Consider the following 16,884-nt stretch of genomic DNA (forward strand, 5'->3'; position numbering starts at 1 on the left):
GCTCAATAAATGTTAGGGGTTGTCACTGTTGTCATCGTTGTGATTATTGTAAAGGCAGTACAGTTTATAGTTAAGAATCCACATCAAACTCTATGACTTTGGATAAGATTTTAAAACTCTTTGAATCTCCTTTCTTCCATCATGAAATGGTTCACCTTATCAAATTGTTATAGGGACTAAATTAGAGTATTGCCAAATAGTACATCCTCCAAAAAGATGGTGCTTTTGTTGTTACTATACATTTTTACTCTATCGGTTGATTAAAATCAATTAAAAGCCTATGTGTGTGTGCTTTTAATCTAATACTATTGAGATTTCCTGATTCATTTTAGCTTTTATAAACTAGTAAAATATTGCTTTTTTGTGTGTGTCAGATTTATACAATTATTAATCTTTCACTCATCAGGTACTTATTAAGTGTCTACTGTGTTCTCGAGGGTAGGGATAAGCAATAAACAAGATGGTTAAGGTTTTTACTTTCATGAAACTTGGATTCTGGGGCAGTAAATAGGGAAAAAGACAATAAATAAGCCAATATAAGTGCACTATGTAATGTCAGATTCCTATGCATACACTTACACAAGAGTGTTTGGTAAAGACTGGTGAATATTTCATTTTGTATGGTCAGGATTGGCCTCTCTGAAGAAGCAACATTGCTGCTCCAATTTGAGTGACACAAGGAGTTTGGGGGAAGAGGATTTCTGGCAGTATTCCAAGTGCAAAAGCCCCCAAGCAAGAGCTGTCTCGACTTTTCAAATGTATTTAAAGCAGAGTGAGTAGTAGATGGAGTGATTAGAAATGAGACCACAGAGATAAGTATGGACCTTTGTCTATGAAAATAACTTAACATATATTTTTCTATATTTAATGAGGAACTCTTGGAGGTTTTTAAGCAAGAGAGGTATATAACCTGATTTTTGCTTTGGAAAGCTTACTGAATATTCATGAAAAACTAATAATAGGGAATATTGCAGAATCCCAGTAAGAGATAGTGGTACTTTTGAACAAATTAGGTGGAATAAGAGAGGGACTAAAATGAAAAGATTTGAGATATGTTTTGAAAGTGGAGTCAAAAGATAGGTAAGAATGTGATGGTAAAGGGAAGAACCCTCCAAGATTTAGGACTTGAGCAGTTGGGTGCATGAGACTGAAATAAAAGAGACTTGGGAAAGAGAAGCTTATGGGATATTAAGGGTTACACTTTGAACCTGCAGTGTTTGAGATGTCACTTAAATGTCTGTCATTCATTTGTAAATCTTTTAACCTTTCAAATAATTTAGCAATGTTAGTTTAGGTTTGTACCCATTTTGGGGTAACTGTTATGAATGCAATTCAGTAATGGACTGAATCAATATCTTTCCTTTTCTTGCTTTGTTGTAAGAAAGTTTAGAACTCAATTTAGAAGTTTATAAATGCCCTCAAAGGAAACATCTGATAAATTTACAAAGATAGATTTATCAATCCAGACAAGTAAATTTTACTTGAGGGTCAACAACAAAATTTATTTTCAATCGAGGACTCATTCAAGGCCCAAATGAATTGATTAGCTAGGAATAAAGAGTAGTTTTTTACTCATAATAGGCTTGTATAGCTTCTTTATTTTAAAAAGAACTATGTTACTTCCTTTTCTGATGACATATTAGATAAAATATTAGACTAGAATTCTGAATCATTTAATTAGTTTGCTGTAGTCTCTTCATACCCACTGAGTACCCAGAAAAAGTGAAAGATACCAGAGGCCATATAGTATGACATACAGGATAACAGGTAGCATAGGGTAAATACACTTGTCATTTTAGGGACGTTTTTGCCAGACACAATCTTGAGAAAGCCTGTTTTTAAGAGATAAATTGATGAAGCCATTTAGTATTGGAAATTAAACCTGCCTTTTATCTTTTCAATCGTGTCCAATTAAATAGTTTCTATTGAGCAGGAGTTCCTACCTTCCGTGATCTAAGATATAATATTGTGCAAAATATACACTGTGTGGTTAAATAATCTATTTTGTGTTTGTTTATATGTAACTCCTGCAAATTCTGGAATCTTTCTTTGAGCTTACTAGTTATGACTTTGTATCTCAGGGTCAGAGTTCCAGTTTCAGCACACAAAGCCCTTGCCTTTGGCAGCTGAAGGCCTGTTATTATGGGCAGAGATTAAAATTAGCCTGGGCCAAGATCTATAATTTTCTATATTAAGCCTTGGACCAGTGCCATAATGCTAGGAAAGTGAGGTATCAGTGACTTATTTAAATTTCTTTTTCTCATGAAGCAATCAGACTAGTAATTTTAAGTCCAGTAAAGGGGATAAATCTGGACCATTCTAGCTTTATGTTCTAAATAAAACACTGTGAATCCACACAGTGGGATGTGGCTTTCCCACTCATATTTTGTAGAGTCAGGACACCTGTTCTCAATACAGAGCAGAGATAATTTTTTGTTCACCTTTTTCTTTGATGTCTCCATGTGTCTGTGAATGAAGGAGCTAAATGTATTGTTTCTCAGCTGCTGATGGTCATTAAGAGGAAGAGAAGGACAGCTCATAGAATTCCTTCTCTCCAAAGGCAGTTATGTGATGTCTTACACTGCAGACAGCCAGAGCACATGGACAGACTGTCAGGAATTCATTCACAAGATTTTTCTCCAATATGCCATAGTCACTTTTCTTTATATGCCTATATTTTATGAACTATGCCTTTGTTCCAAGGAAGCCCTATTCTGTTATAAGCCATACTTAGTAGCAACTCAGAGGTTTCTGTTCTGTCTTTTTTTTCACTCGAAGCTTATGCGTATAGTTATAATGTGCTTTAGATCTTATTCAGGGATAACTATAGATTCTAGAAAAACAATCGAACTTGGAATGTTTAAATAAGGAAGTCCAGAGAAAGTCCAAGGGCCTTAATAATAATCTAGGTCTTTATGTAAAAGCATTTGTATAGTCTGTGAATTGCCTAAAAATACTTCAGCTGAAATAAAGGGCAGGAATGTCAGTTAAAACCATATCAGGATACTATGGATGACTGTTGAAACTGGGTGAAACAAATATGAGGATTCATTTTACTATTCTCTTTACTTCTATGTGTGTTTGAAATTTTTCTTAAAGAGAAGTTATCTTTTAAAATATAATTAAATGAAAGCAGACATATAGAGATGATTGAGCAGTTTTGGTTTTGTTTTAACAAATTTTTGAGAGGTTTTATGTCATTGATAAGTCAAGCTCAAAAATATGTGGGGACAATCTAAAACTTAAGTGGAAACTAAGGGATAAAAATGTTACAATTCTAGGACTTTGATCATACAATGTGATAAAATTTACTCCTTGGAGTGTGATTTTTATTTGATTGGAAAATCACAAAAGATATTTTTGTCTTTGTTAATGTATTTGCAGCCTCTTAGAGATAATTTGGTATCTTTTCTGTAATAATACAGACCTAAACTGAAGAGAAATAACTGCAATATATTCCTTTTTTAATATTCTCTTTCACACACATACATGCATGCACACATGCTCACGCATGCATGCACACACACACACACACACACACACACACACAGACAACTCTTAGAATTTCTTCTACCACTTCCACTAAAGGAATATATGTGAGTCTGTGTGTGCATTTCACATTTAAAAGCAGGTTAATTAAAGAATTGTTTCATCATAGCATTTGAGTTAATCAGATGATGCTACAAATTCTATTTCAAATTCAGATCTTTATATGTAGCTGCCCCAATGTCAAAAAAGTTGGAAAGGTCCAATAATATTTGAAAAACAAAACCAACAAACACTAACAAAGAATCTGCATTTATAAAAAAAATTTAAAACAGGAAGCAATTTATAATTTATTTCTATTTTGATGACCAGTGTAATAATAATGCGGAGTTAGAGTGAATTTCACCTATTTAACAGAAAAGTCCTTGACTCTATTTAATTTAAGGATTTGGCAATAGCAACTCAGACACTACAGGGATTATTAGTAAACATACCAATTCTGGTAGGGAAAAAAAAGTATGTGAGTACCCAAATATGTTCTGCTTTTATTCCCCCTCTGTTTCCTACAGAATTTTTTATAAATCTGTTTTCTTATTTTTTTTCTGATAAAGATAATGAGTGGACAGAGCTGCAAATATGGAAGGAGAGGGAAAGACTGGAAACTTCTCTTTTAGAAAAATGTTATCAAAAAACAAGATTAGTTCCTAGATAATAAGCAGAATAGGTACAAAGTTCAGAGTCTGTGAAGACTGAAAAAGTCCTGGGGCTGATGTGATATTCAGAGCAAGTGAAAAGAAGGAGAGAAGGGGACTTATTTATGGGATCGTCTTGTTATTTTGTTAAGATAGTAGGGTAGATTTGAATTATATTTTACTGTTTCTTATTGTTTTTCTTGGCACTTGATTCCTTGCTGAGACCAGATCATGAGAGAGGACAGCCTTATTAGAGTAACATAATCATTTACAAAACATTTGATCTACTTTCCTGGTTAATGTTCACTGAAGGTATAAGAATGAACACCTGAAAAGGAAGCTTTTTTTTCTGTTTCCACTTCCATTTTCTCTTCCACTGTAACTCTGATTCCTTTGAGATTATATTATCCTACTTAACTCCTTTGAACTGAACTGAAATATCTATCCTACTCCTCATTGTCACTAGAGAATCCAGAGCCAGATGGAATAAGAGTGACTTTCACTGATTCTTAGAATGGGTGACCTTAGATAAGCTCTCCTCCAACACTCACATTTAAATATGAAAACATTTATTCCATAGTGGGATTTGCTATGTTTACAAAGAAATAAAACCCAAATCTTTAGGTTCCACATTGGAAGTATCTCCACCTAACGAGGGATAGCTAGACCTTGAAATGAGGTTCTCATCTCATGCATGCCTCTTCTTCCTGAGGATCCCTTGCTATCACACTGGTAACTCCTCCAGATAGCAGATCTCCTCTTATTCTGCCACACAAGGTGTCAATGTTGGAATTCTAGGAGCTCTCTGATCTCCTCTCCCATCACCCTCCTCTGTCCTCAATTCAAGTCTCACACGTCGTTGTCATTCTTCCAAACAGCCAAGCACATACTAGCCTCGGGGCATTTATGCTTCCACCTTGTTTCCTAGAATATCTTCCTTCTATATATCTCCAAAGCTTTCTCCCTCCTTTTATTTAGATCTTTGTCTAGATGTTTCTAGATTTCTGTATCTAAAATATTAGTCTGTCCCCTGTCACTCTCTGCCCCTTACATGGCTTTGACTATTTTTTCTCAGCACTTATCACAAGTGAAGTGATATTTATGTATTTGCTTATTTATTGACTGCCTCTCTTTACTACAATATAATGTCTGTGACAGCAAAGAGTTAGTTTTCTTCACTAGTCTAGTTCTGTAGGATCTAGAATAATACCTGGCATATAATAAGTGCTCAATAAATAATTATTGAGTGAATGAATATTATTAATGTTCTCCTGTTGAGAAAAGGCTATAATTATTCAAGATTGTGATAATTGTGATAAGAAGTAGGAAGGAGGGGACAACATGATACAGGAAGTAATATGAAATGAACTGTAGAATATTAAAGACGGGATTAAATCCTGGTTCTGACATTCTTATCTATGTGTACTTGCTCAATTCACCTAAACTCTCTGATCTTTATATTTTTCACCTCAAAATTGGTTTCAACTCAAAAGCAGATCATTTTGAGGAATAAATGTAATACTACACAAAAGCATCTAGCACAATGTCAAACACATAAGAGGCTTCATTTCAAAACTGGTAACTATATAATTCATCTTTAAAAAGTTCATCTGTTCTTTAGAACTTACAATTTATGTCAAATCTTAAATTGCAGTTTACTTTCTTTCCATTTTTATATTTACCAATGAGGACAATATTCTGATATATTTGTCCTCATAATATTTTGAAAAAAAAAGCAGGGTGTTCTTCCTCCGGACCATCTAAAACCAATCTTCTCAGAACCAACTTCTCATATGAGGACCCAGGTGATTGATTTTATATATGGACATTCTGCTTAGAGCCAGCTTCCCAAGTGAGCAACCATGTGATTGATTCTAGATGTGATTCCCCTTCAGAAGACCTCCTCTCTACTCCTCTGAAAGCCTTAGATCTAGCCAAAGTTTACAATGTGATATGTCCAGTACCAAGACAGGAGCAGTTCACCAAATCTAGTAACAGGATCATTTCATTTCATTCTCATAGAGAGAAGAAGACAGATGTTGCTTTGAGGTTAGCTAACTTTCTTTAAGAGCCTCCAAAATGGAAAAAGTAGAGAATGGTAGTACTTTGTTTAGTATATTATCTGGCAAATTTGTCAGGGTCTCTCATAGGCTATTTCTATAACAGTGAAACAAAGCAGAGTGTTTTATATTTCAGATGTAGTATATTTCAGTCTTTTTACAAAGTTGACCCTGGAAAAACAGATCATAATCCTTATAAAAAGAAGCTCTCTTCTTACCACTTTAAGTTTTACAGTTTAAAATAGAACCTTTGAACCCTCATCACTTCTGAAATTCATCATTGCAATGCTTGCAGAGTTTTAGGTCTATTTTCAATTGACTACAATTCCTATGGTTGGAATAAAAGAGAGTCACAGCTCCAGGAAAATGGCTCTAAAAGTAACACTTTTTATATGTGCCCCAGCAATATTAATAATATCTACCATTTGTTTCGTGTCCTTCATGGTTCATAAAAGTTGTTCTCTGGCCTGTATTGCATAATGGTCATAGAAGTACTCCCAATCATTCATTCAATAGACATTTACTATATGTTACTATATACCACGTTTGGGGTTGGTGCTCAATGTACAGTCATATGATCCTCTGAGTTAGAAGGCAACCACAATTTACAGATAAGTTACAGATATTTTAAATGGCCGGTTCAAGGTTTTAATAACTGGTAAAACTGAGATATGAAAATAAAATCCATTATTAGCAAAAGGATACTATATATTATGTCTTTTACTATCTTCAGTTTGTGAGAACTATACCAAATATGACTATTCCTTTCAGGAAAGCTTTTATGAATTTCTGGTGAGTGACTTCTACATATTTGAGATCTAATCATCATGCCCAGGAAATACATACGGTATTCAAACCAAAATACTTCTTTGATTATGTTTATTTTTAAGTGATAATGAACATATTGCCAAACCACAGTTGCTTAGAGCATGTGCAAGATGTGACAGCCAAATTTGAAATGATCTTTAAGGCATAGGTAAAGGTTTCCAGTGCCCGCTTTAAATAAGAAAGCTTTCTTTACCAACTTATTAAACATTACATGAATTATTAAGAAATTTAGAGATTCTCTTTATGAAGAAATATTTAAAAACTTGACAGATATGTATGTATGTACACAGCCCAAATGGATTAGAGTGCAGTCTTGGCTTATTCAGCTGAATGGACACAGAAAGAGCAATCACAGTGTATTCTGTTGTCAAACCATAATAAGACAGTGTTCAGAGAGTCTTCTGATCTGGGAAAAAAAATAAGAGAGTTTGCTAAAATGTGTGTGTGTGTGTGTGTGTGTGTTCTACTAACTTCCAGGAACTTCATTATGCTTTGGGAATATAAAGATGAATAATACAGAGATTCTACCCTTAAGAGACTTTTAGATTAGTAGAGAAAGAGCTATAAACATGAGCAAACCAAGGTATTTTACATGTGCCAATTTAGATGTCTATATGGTAGATGCATAAAGAAGGAGATTGGAAATGACTTATTTATTTATTTATTTATTTATTTATTTATACTTGTTTAATATCTATTTTCATGGTAGAAAAAAAAAATCCTTTAAGAGTTAGGCCTGTATCCATAGACAGCACACTACTTTCAAATGAATTTTGAATGAATCTCAGACAAGGGTGGATAAATAAATGAATGTTTTAAAATTAATTAATGGTAAGTTCTCTCTCTAAGAACTTGGGGGGTGGGAAAAGAATCAGGCAAGATTCTATGGAAGTACTTAACTAACAGGGAAAGGGAGAAGCCAGTCCAGACAGAAAGAGCATATAAACAAATTGGAAAGTTTAAAAGGTCTCTACTCTGTTTGAACAGTCTTATAAGCAGAAATGGAGATGCACGTATTTAGGTTGATTTTGGATAGTGTTTTGTGCTAAGTAGTTTGGATTTCATCCTGTAGGTGAACATGCAAAGGATTAACATGATAAAGTTTGCATTTTAGGAAGATCTATAGGAATTGGAATCCATATACCTTTCAAGTTTAGTCCCAGTGGAAGAATTGGTACCTATCTAAGAAAAATGGATTTAGGAGAGTTACTCAAACCTTCCCCTGAAGTAGTCTAGCACTAAGCTATTTTATCCCTTTGTTTCTATAGCAAAAACAAATGGATAATTTATTTTAGAGCCATTCGTATGCATTGTTTTTATATTAAACTCCTTCATAGTTCGGGCTTCCAAGCTTTTTTTTTTTTTTTATGACTCAGATTAGTTTACCCATAGATGTTTATAGCATATATGGTCTTTAACACCTCTTTGAAAAACTTAGTTTCTAGTATCTGGGTTAAACTTATTTAGTATTGATGAGTAAGTGATTCAGCCTACATGGAGCATTCTTCAAATTGTCACAATTTCAGTATGTCGGCTCTTGAATTAGAAAAAGATCAATCCTAACCCATTGTCCCTGTAAATCCTTCACCCACTGAAGGTGAGGTTCTCATCTCTGCTGATGTCTCCAGCCTTGTTAACTGATGCCTACAGTGTAATACACAACTTTCACTGGAAACTGGAATTATATTTATTTCTACTAACTTGGTTCGCTGCATTTTGAGAATTCTTTCAGCCTCTAGCACAGGAAATATATGCTTAGAAACAGCGTGTGGGAAATTGAGATATGTTTTCTTGACCTGAGTTTGAGTTCAGTTTGGGGATGCATGTGTTTTCTTTCTTGGTGGAGGACCATAATTAAGTACTGAGAAGAATCTTGATGTTTTTCATTAAAAGATTCATCCCTACCTTTCCCTCTCCATTCGTTTTTATCTAGGGCAGTAAACATGACATGAGTCCCACATGAAATTAGAGTGACACCTGGAATTAGAATTTGGAATTCTTTTTTGTTGTTTGTTTGTTTGTTTGTTTTCAAGTATGCTGGCTAGTTATATTTAAATATGAAAATTATCGAACTCTTATGCTCTCTTAAAAGAGGAAAAGGTTGTACCCTCACTCTTTAATCCTTTAAAATTTAATTAATATAAGGAACCTTAAGAAGTTATTTTGTCTACCTGCCTGCATTTATTTAGTAATTTGATCAACAGATAATGAAATGTGCATTAACCCTCAGCCACTTTGCAAGGCCACTGGGGAGAATGCTAAGTAAAGGTGAATAGGAACCAGCTTCTGACTTCTATCAAATCAAATTCTTATATAATAGTGAAGAAGAACATAAAATGCATTACTGAAATTTAATAAGATTTAGCTTTTCCTCCATTGATGGACATTTATAAATTATGGTGCATGATAATTTTGCTATAATACTGAGCAGCATTTCAAAATGCAGATATGTGTTAATAAAGTAAGCTCTTCATATAGAATTGAGGTAAGCAAACAACAAAACCAACCTGCTAAACAATAGTTCCCCCTTTGGAATTAAAAAAAAAAAAAAACGGAACTGATGGATTAGTAAATGTATATATTTATGCATTTTCCTGGAAAGAATTATAAGAATAGGGAGGGGGACAGTTGAGAAGAGGTCTTGTACATTTTTTTTTAGCCTTTCTGTAGTTCAGATTTACTAACTTTATACATGTTCTTCTTCCATTTATTTGTTTATTTTTAGTAGCAAAGGAGTATCTACACCATAAGAGTATATCTGTATTTTTTTCTTTTTTGTGCTTCTTTCTAATAACATGTGTCATGCCACATACAGTATGTAGCAATCTATAAACATCACATACAATATACAAAGATCTCATCAGAGGCAAGTACAGTACTGAAATACAGAATAGGAAGGAATGAGGCAAGACTAGACAATGGTCCATCTTGACGAATAAATAAGATTCTTTTATTTTTAAAGTATCTTTCGCTTCAAAGCCCTTTTCTTGATGTTTTGCCTTCCAACCACACAGGTTTTCCCAGTTTATAGTTGGGTATGTTAATAAGTCAGTTGTAGGTAAGTCAGTTTATGCTTCTTAGAACTGCTCGTACTTTCCACTTTCGTGGTGTCAAAATATGTTTTCACACAGCACAGTTAACGTTTTAGTCATATTCCCTCATAAAATAAACTAAGTTTAACCTTCAACTCATACTCTGTGACCCATCTACTTGAAACATTAGCTTTCTCTGTTAATGTTATTCCCCTTATGTTGTTTGAGTTTTCTTTAAAAATAATATTTCCTAAATTAAAAAAAAATTATCAGAAAATTATTAGCAAAAAAAAGAAATGATGGTGTTTTAATACTTTAAACAGAGAGGTGAATTTGAGATAATTACTTAGGCCATACTATGATTTACGAAAAAGTGGTTTTCTCTGTCATGTGTCTAGGCAAACAGCTGTTCTCTGCTTTTATTATCTCTGCAGGCATTTTCCTTTTTTGTAAGTCTGTTTCCCATAGTAGAAAATTATATTTGAAACTAAATATAAGCATTAATCCATTACTGAACACTAAAACTGGGAACGTACATGCAAATTACACTTTCCTTGAAGTGCATTATTTTTATTTATTTCCACTTTTTGTTTTTACATTTCTTTGCTCATTTTGGCCTAAATGATAGGGGTAAATATGTGTCTGACACTTGTAAATATAACCCATGTAATTTGTCTATTCCTTTAAACTATTATTAGCGTGGCAGTGGAAATCATCTTAGGAGATCTCATTGGCTGTTTAGTTTTCAGTTCTAATTCTAACCTATGGGCAAGGAATCACTATAATCATATCTATCATTTTTACATTATTCTTTTCTATCTCACATCAATACCAACTACTTCTGTCTGCATATGGGAGGAAATAAGTAATGCTGGTCAGGTATAAGACAGCAGGAAACTTAAGGACTATGGCGAATTGTAGCAAGTGCTAAAATGAGTTCAAATTCATTGTTGTTAAGACTGCCAGTTTTCAACTTCAGATCTCTATGGCTCCAGGTGTTCTAAAAATATTTCAATGAAATCCTATCATTGTGTCTATCTCATTCATTCATATTTTCATTCACCGAACATGTAATGGAAGCCTGTGTTTTAGCCAGACCAAATAAAACTTGGTATCAGTCCTTCATGTGCTCATTAGTAATCTGGCAGTTGGTGCAGAGAGTCGTGCATGCAAACTGTGAAGTTTCAAAACTCTCTGTGGTATTAGATGTGATTTCTAAACTAGAGGATATTCTATGACTCTAGTACTAGAAGTTGACATCCATTCTGTGCTCCCAAAATACCTATTTATTTTTCTATGGTAGCCTCCATTGCCACCTATTAGAGTGTCTTTTACTTGTCTTCCTCTCTGTCTAGACTGACCACTTTGCCAGGTGCAAAGTCCAGGGTTGTGTAACGTATATCATCTCATATACTGAAGAGATTTGAGTATTTTTAAAAAGATGAGTGTGTTAAAATATTCCTGAGTTTGATTAACATCTTTCAGTTTGTGTCATTTTTTCATCATTAGCATGAACAGTTTTTTTTTAATGTGCAAGTCACCTTGAATAGCACAGAAATGGTTTGGCTGTTTTTAAAGTTTGTTTTATTCCTATTTTTTTCATTGAAAACTAATTCACATACACTTAAAAAAGGTAGATCCTAGACCAAAACGGTATTCCATTTTAACTAACAGTTCTCGAAATTCTTTTTTTAATTCTTTTATCTCATCCTTCTATTCTCACTCTGAGATTTTATAATCTTACCTCCAATAAACTGCTTCTATTGTCATTACTTATCTTCTCCACCCAGTTCCTCCCATTCTGCCTTTATTCTTTTTTTCTGAAATAAGATTTATAATTTATCTGAGGTGATTAATTTAATATATAAAGCACCAGACCTATAAGTCATGACAACAAAGAGATATATTTTAAAACCATTACCACAATCCAATATAAATGGTAGAAAAATTTTTAAAAATTGAATGATAAAAATCAAAAAATGTTCAACTTCTCTAAAGGACAGTAAGAATTCTGCTACTGATATATACTAAAAACCTATGTCACTATCTACTTGTATTGTATGATATTAGAGAACATTCTTAGTGGCTCATAAAACTGAAGATATGTTAAGTTTTAGTAGAAAATCAGAATAAAATATTTACATTAATTTTGCTAAGCAAAATATTCATTGCTATTTTGTTTGCTTAAAACAGCAAATCCTATAAATCATTAGACTATCTTATCAGTTATGCATTGGATGTTTCACATTTAATACAAAGTTTGGAAGAGTAGAAATACTCCACTAAGCAAGCAAACAGTAATTACTCCTTCATAATTACCATGTAACTTTATTACCAGCATTGTTATAATTATATTTTAAATATTCCCCATTTACGTGATAGACCATAATGTCTTCTAGCATATTACAGTCTGTAGCTTTTAACTGCATCTCACTCCACAAAGGCGTCTTTTTCATTTAGTCTCTATTTTAACTACTGTTGAAAGAGACTAAACAAAATTAATTGGCACCATAATACAGCAATAAGGAAATGGTAGACAAGATAATATTTCTGTGATACTGAAATCATCTCATTACTCAGAAGATTCACGATTAACATCTAAGATATAGTCTGTCAAGGAGCCAGTCGTAATTGAATCCATGTCTCTTAAACTTCTTTGTGCACACTAATCACCCAAGGATCCAGCTCAAATGTAGATTTTGATCCAGTAGGTCTAGGGAAGGACTCAAGAGTCTGCATTTCTAACAGGCTCCCAAGTGCTGACACCAGTGCTTCTGGATCCACTTTGAGTAGCATCACTTTCAAGTATTATGTATACCTATGTGTAAAATGTTATTAAAAATACACACACACACATATGTAAACTTAACCTTGATCTCTGCTGTAATCACTTCCCACCATGAAGCCTGGAAATTAATTGCTACTGTCAAAGGACTTAACACAAACAAAAGCAGCATTCAACCTATGAAAGTCTGCCAAGTAAGCACCAGGCAATTTCACTCTGAAGTGAAGTCAAAGAAGGCTTCCCAAAGAACCAAAGAACGTGACTTTTGAGCTAAATTTTGAAGGTTGATTAGTAGTTTGCCAGATGGAGGGTGTGTGTGTTGGCCATGCTGGGAAAGGAAATTCCAGGCAGGAGGAAGGCTTGATGAAAGATAAGATTAAGGGGACAAATTCTTATTTTCTAAACAAGGAGTTTGAACTTTATGTTGCTATATTTAGGAATCATCTAATCACTAGAAGATTATATAAATTTTAATTCATCTAATTTACTAGTGTTTTCTCTTCCACTCAGTGAAATACACCCCTTGGGAAACTAACAATCACAATTATACTCCTGTAATTCCAAGATAATATTATAGATCTATCCATCTTTTTTAAATGACATATCTGAAAATTTGATTCTGGGATATTATTTTTTAATTCATTTAGTGGTCCTATCTTTTTTTCTATTATGATCATCTTCAAATTAGTAAAGTAACAGCAGTTGTTTCTACTTAACGACATCAGTAAATATAAATAAATCATTATCAACATCCATAGCTTAATGGCTTATGAAGATCCATGAATATCAGGGTGGCTAAGATTTGAGGCTTCTGAGATACTGCAAAACACAGTTCACAAAGACATCTTAGTTGAAAGTTAAGAAAGTCTCACTCCATGATTTTAAAATTTATTTTAGTAGTAAAAATAATTTTTTGAAAGTTCTCTTTCTAATAATTGAAAACTTGAAGGTAGGTTTAATATCTAGAATCTCATATCGATGAGATTCCTTAATTTAATAATTAATGAGCTAGCATATTGTTGTTTGGTAATTTTGTTGCAAGGATGCATCTGCAAAATTTTTTGATGCTAGTGGATGGAAGAAATTTTAAGTTTAACAATTTGTTCAGGGCTTTTTTTTTCCTGACTACTCTGCCCCCTAATTTTTTAGCTTCCAAGATTTCACACGCACAAAAACGCTTTTAAATATGTATGTATGTATACATATATATTTAATAAATTTATAATAAATATAATAAATATTTGTGTGTATATATGCACACATATATATCAATTTCTTTGTTTATATAAATGTATGTATATATACATATATTTATTATATAAATTTAATTATATATATTTAATATATATTTAAACTAAAAAATTGGGAAAACGCAGAAGTTTTAGACATATAATTATAGATATATAATTGTTCTAAGGAAAGCAAACTGAGGGTAGAGATTACCTCTTTCAACAAATAAAAATTTCTTGGAACTTAGCTCTAGAACAGTTATTATTTAACATTTTAACATGGCATCTAGAGAATGAAAAACCCAGTAAAATCTGTTGCTGTGTGGATGGCACAATACTTTTCATAGTCGTAAAATACCACTTTGATGGATTCAAACTTCCAATAGTCACTCTTGCAATTGAATGAGAAAAATAAATAAAGATAGTGATAATAATAAAAACAAACAGATAAAGGAACACTCATTGTAGCTTACTTAATTGCATATTAACACACATAAGAGTTACATGACTTGCATCATACTCAAGAGATAATGGAAGCCAAACTTTGGTCATGTCTATATATATACATACATATATATACATATGCATATGTATGTATATATATATGTATGTATGTAGATATGTATATATGTATGTATATATCTATGCGTATATATATATACACATACATGCAATATGTGTAGATGTGTGTGTGTTTGTGTGTGTGTGTGTGTGTGTGTGTGTCATGTTCTACACATATATACGCTTTTGAAATCTAAAAGGGAATTTTCTTATGCATAGAGTTCTGGTGTCCAGTTACACTTTTGGCTTTTTATATGGAGAAATAATTTAGACTACTTCTAATGTGATGACTTTTATAATAACTTTTTGATTTAGCCATATTAATAAATGCGAGCAACCTAGCTGGGAGTGAGAATGGGGAGGAATGGGTTTTGGGGATCATCTATTAAGATAATAATGCTACATGTCAATTACTAAATTTTAGTGGCATATATAATAAAGATTTATTTAGAGCACACATTTGTGAGATGGCCTTGACTCATCTCACCTGGGCTTATATATTTTTCTATGGTCAACTGCACATTATGTACATACCTCTGCTGATCTTGGATGAGCTCACTCAAGTGTCTGGGAAGGGGCTGGCCATTGGATGACTTAGTTTGGCTTTGGCTTGGATGGTAAAGATGACTCGTCTACCTTTGGATCTCATCCTCCAGCAGGTTAGGCTGGTCATATTCATGTAGTCATACAAAGAAGCAAAAGAAGCAAACCTCAATGCTTAAAAATGTTGAAGCTTCTGCTTGGGCCTCATTTGCTGATATCTTATTGCTCAAAGCAATTCATGTGGAGTCAGACCGAGTAAGATTGAGAGGGCTCAACACTATGACATGAGGGGGAAAAAAAAAAAAAAAAGATATAGGGAAGGATAAAGAATTAATACAATTAATTTTCAGCAGAACATATTTTCCCAGGATATGGGGGGAGGAAGAAGTTCATTTTTGGTTTCAGACTGTAAACTTACAAATGAATATTTGGTTTATTTGAGCAAATTAACTAACAAAACACTCTCAGCCATATTAATGCATCAGTCAGGTTTGTTAGACCAATATAACTTTTCTTAAATTTATTCATTTTGTATATATTTGTAGTAATATCAAGTGGCAATTTTCCAGACAAGTAGGGCTGTGGAGGTGGCATCAATGCTCAAAGAATAATTTTTGCCTTGTTACATTTTAAACAAATTGTCATTTGTAGTGTCACTGTTGGAAGAGGAGTTCTGTCATACTTTAGTTTGGGTCACTTTTTCTTAGGAAATAAGTTTTCATAAGTCACCCAGCATCACAATATTCCCCCCCCCCAGTCCATGATTTATTTGTTAGGGCCATATACTTTGGCTATATTTTATCATGTGGGTTTACTTAATATTCAAATAATTAGTTTCCTTGGGATTCTAACTATATTTTACTGGGGAACTGGAGTGAAAGGGGTTGAATGAACAATCAATTTTTTAGCTTTTATGAAATTGCAGAGGATAATGAGAAAAAAATAGCTAATTTGGTTGCGATTAGCAAAATAGCTCCCTTTGTCGAAAGAAGCTCCTAAATATTTCTTTCCCAAATAGAATCCTACAGTTTTTACAGTGAAACATAGTTGATATGAGGAAGAATTATTTATCCAAACAGAAACGCTGCTTATGAATATGTTTCTAACATAACTGGAAGGGGTCGACACTGCCTCTTTACTTCTAAGGCAAGTTCACATTCTGCTTCAGCTGATTATTTTTTCAACAATATTTGTTTTAGTCTTTTATGGTCTGCCAGTACTTTTTTGAAGACCAGTTAGAATAGCAGCCAGCAGAGTTGAGACTAAAAGGGGGCAAATATCTCTCCAGAAGCAAGACTACTTCAAAAGCTATGCATTACAAAGCCCTACTGTGACTTAAATCATCACTTATTTTTAAGGGGGATTTGCTAATGTAGAATTGGTTTCTTATCTTCCCAGCCCCTAGTGAGCCTTTACTGTGCAAATTCGCTGATGGAGGACAAAAGAAGAGGCAGAATCAAAGCAAATACACCCAGAATGGAAGGCCTTGGCCCAGGGAAGGAGAGGTGAGTCCTGGTTGACTTGTGCTCAGAAATTTGGCAGCAAACATCCCTCGAAAGGGTGGGAAGACAGATATTTGGGGCCATGATGAAATCAGGTCCTGTAGAAAACCAAATGTCTTCAAAGGAGGCAAATGAGCAGGACTATGTTAATGTGCTCAGTACAAAA

General features: G+C 33.5%; 1 protein-coding gene across 15 annotated transcripts in view; it reads left to right on the forward strand.

Moving 5' to 3' along the window:
• The window catches only part of RBMS3 (RNA binding motif single stranded interacting protein 3), a 631,961-nt gene that overhangs the window by 483,481 nt on the left and 131,596 nt on the right, over positions 1-16,884 (forward strand). For all 15 annotated transcript variants that reach the window (XM_006905714.3, XM_015597384.2, XM_025039137.1 and 12 more), the window contains one exon: positions 16,615-16,721. In XM_006905714.3, coding sequence (XP_006905776.1) covers positions 16,615-16,721 — 107 coding nt within the window. The remainder of the gene's footprint in view (positions 1-16,614; positions 16,722-16,884) is intronic.

The sequence above is a fragment of the Pteropus alecto genome, unplaced genomic scaffold (genome assembly GCF_000325575.1).
Source record: "Pteropus alecto unplaced genomic scaffold, ASM32557v1 scaffold10, whole genome shotgun sequence".
NCBI classification, from domain to species: domain Eukaryota; kingdom Metazoa; phylum Chordata; class Mammalia; order Chiroptera; family Pteropodidae; genus Pteropus; species Pteropus alecto.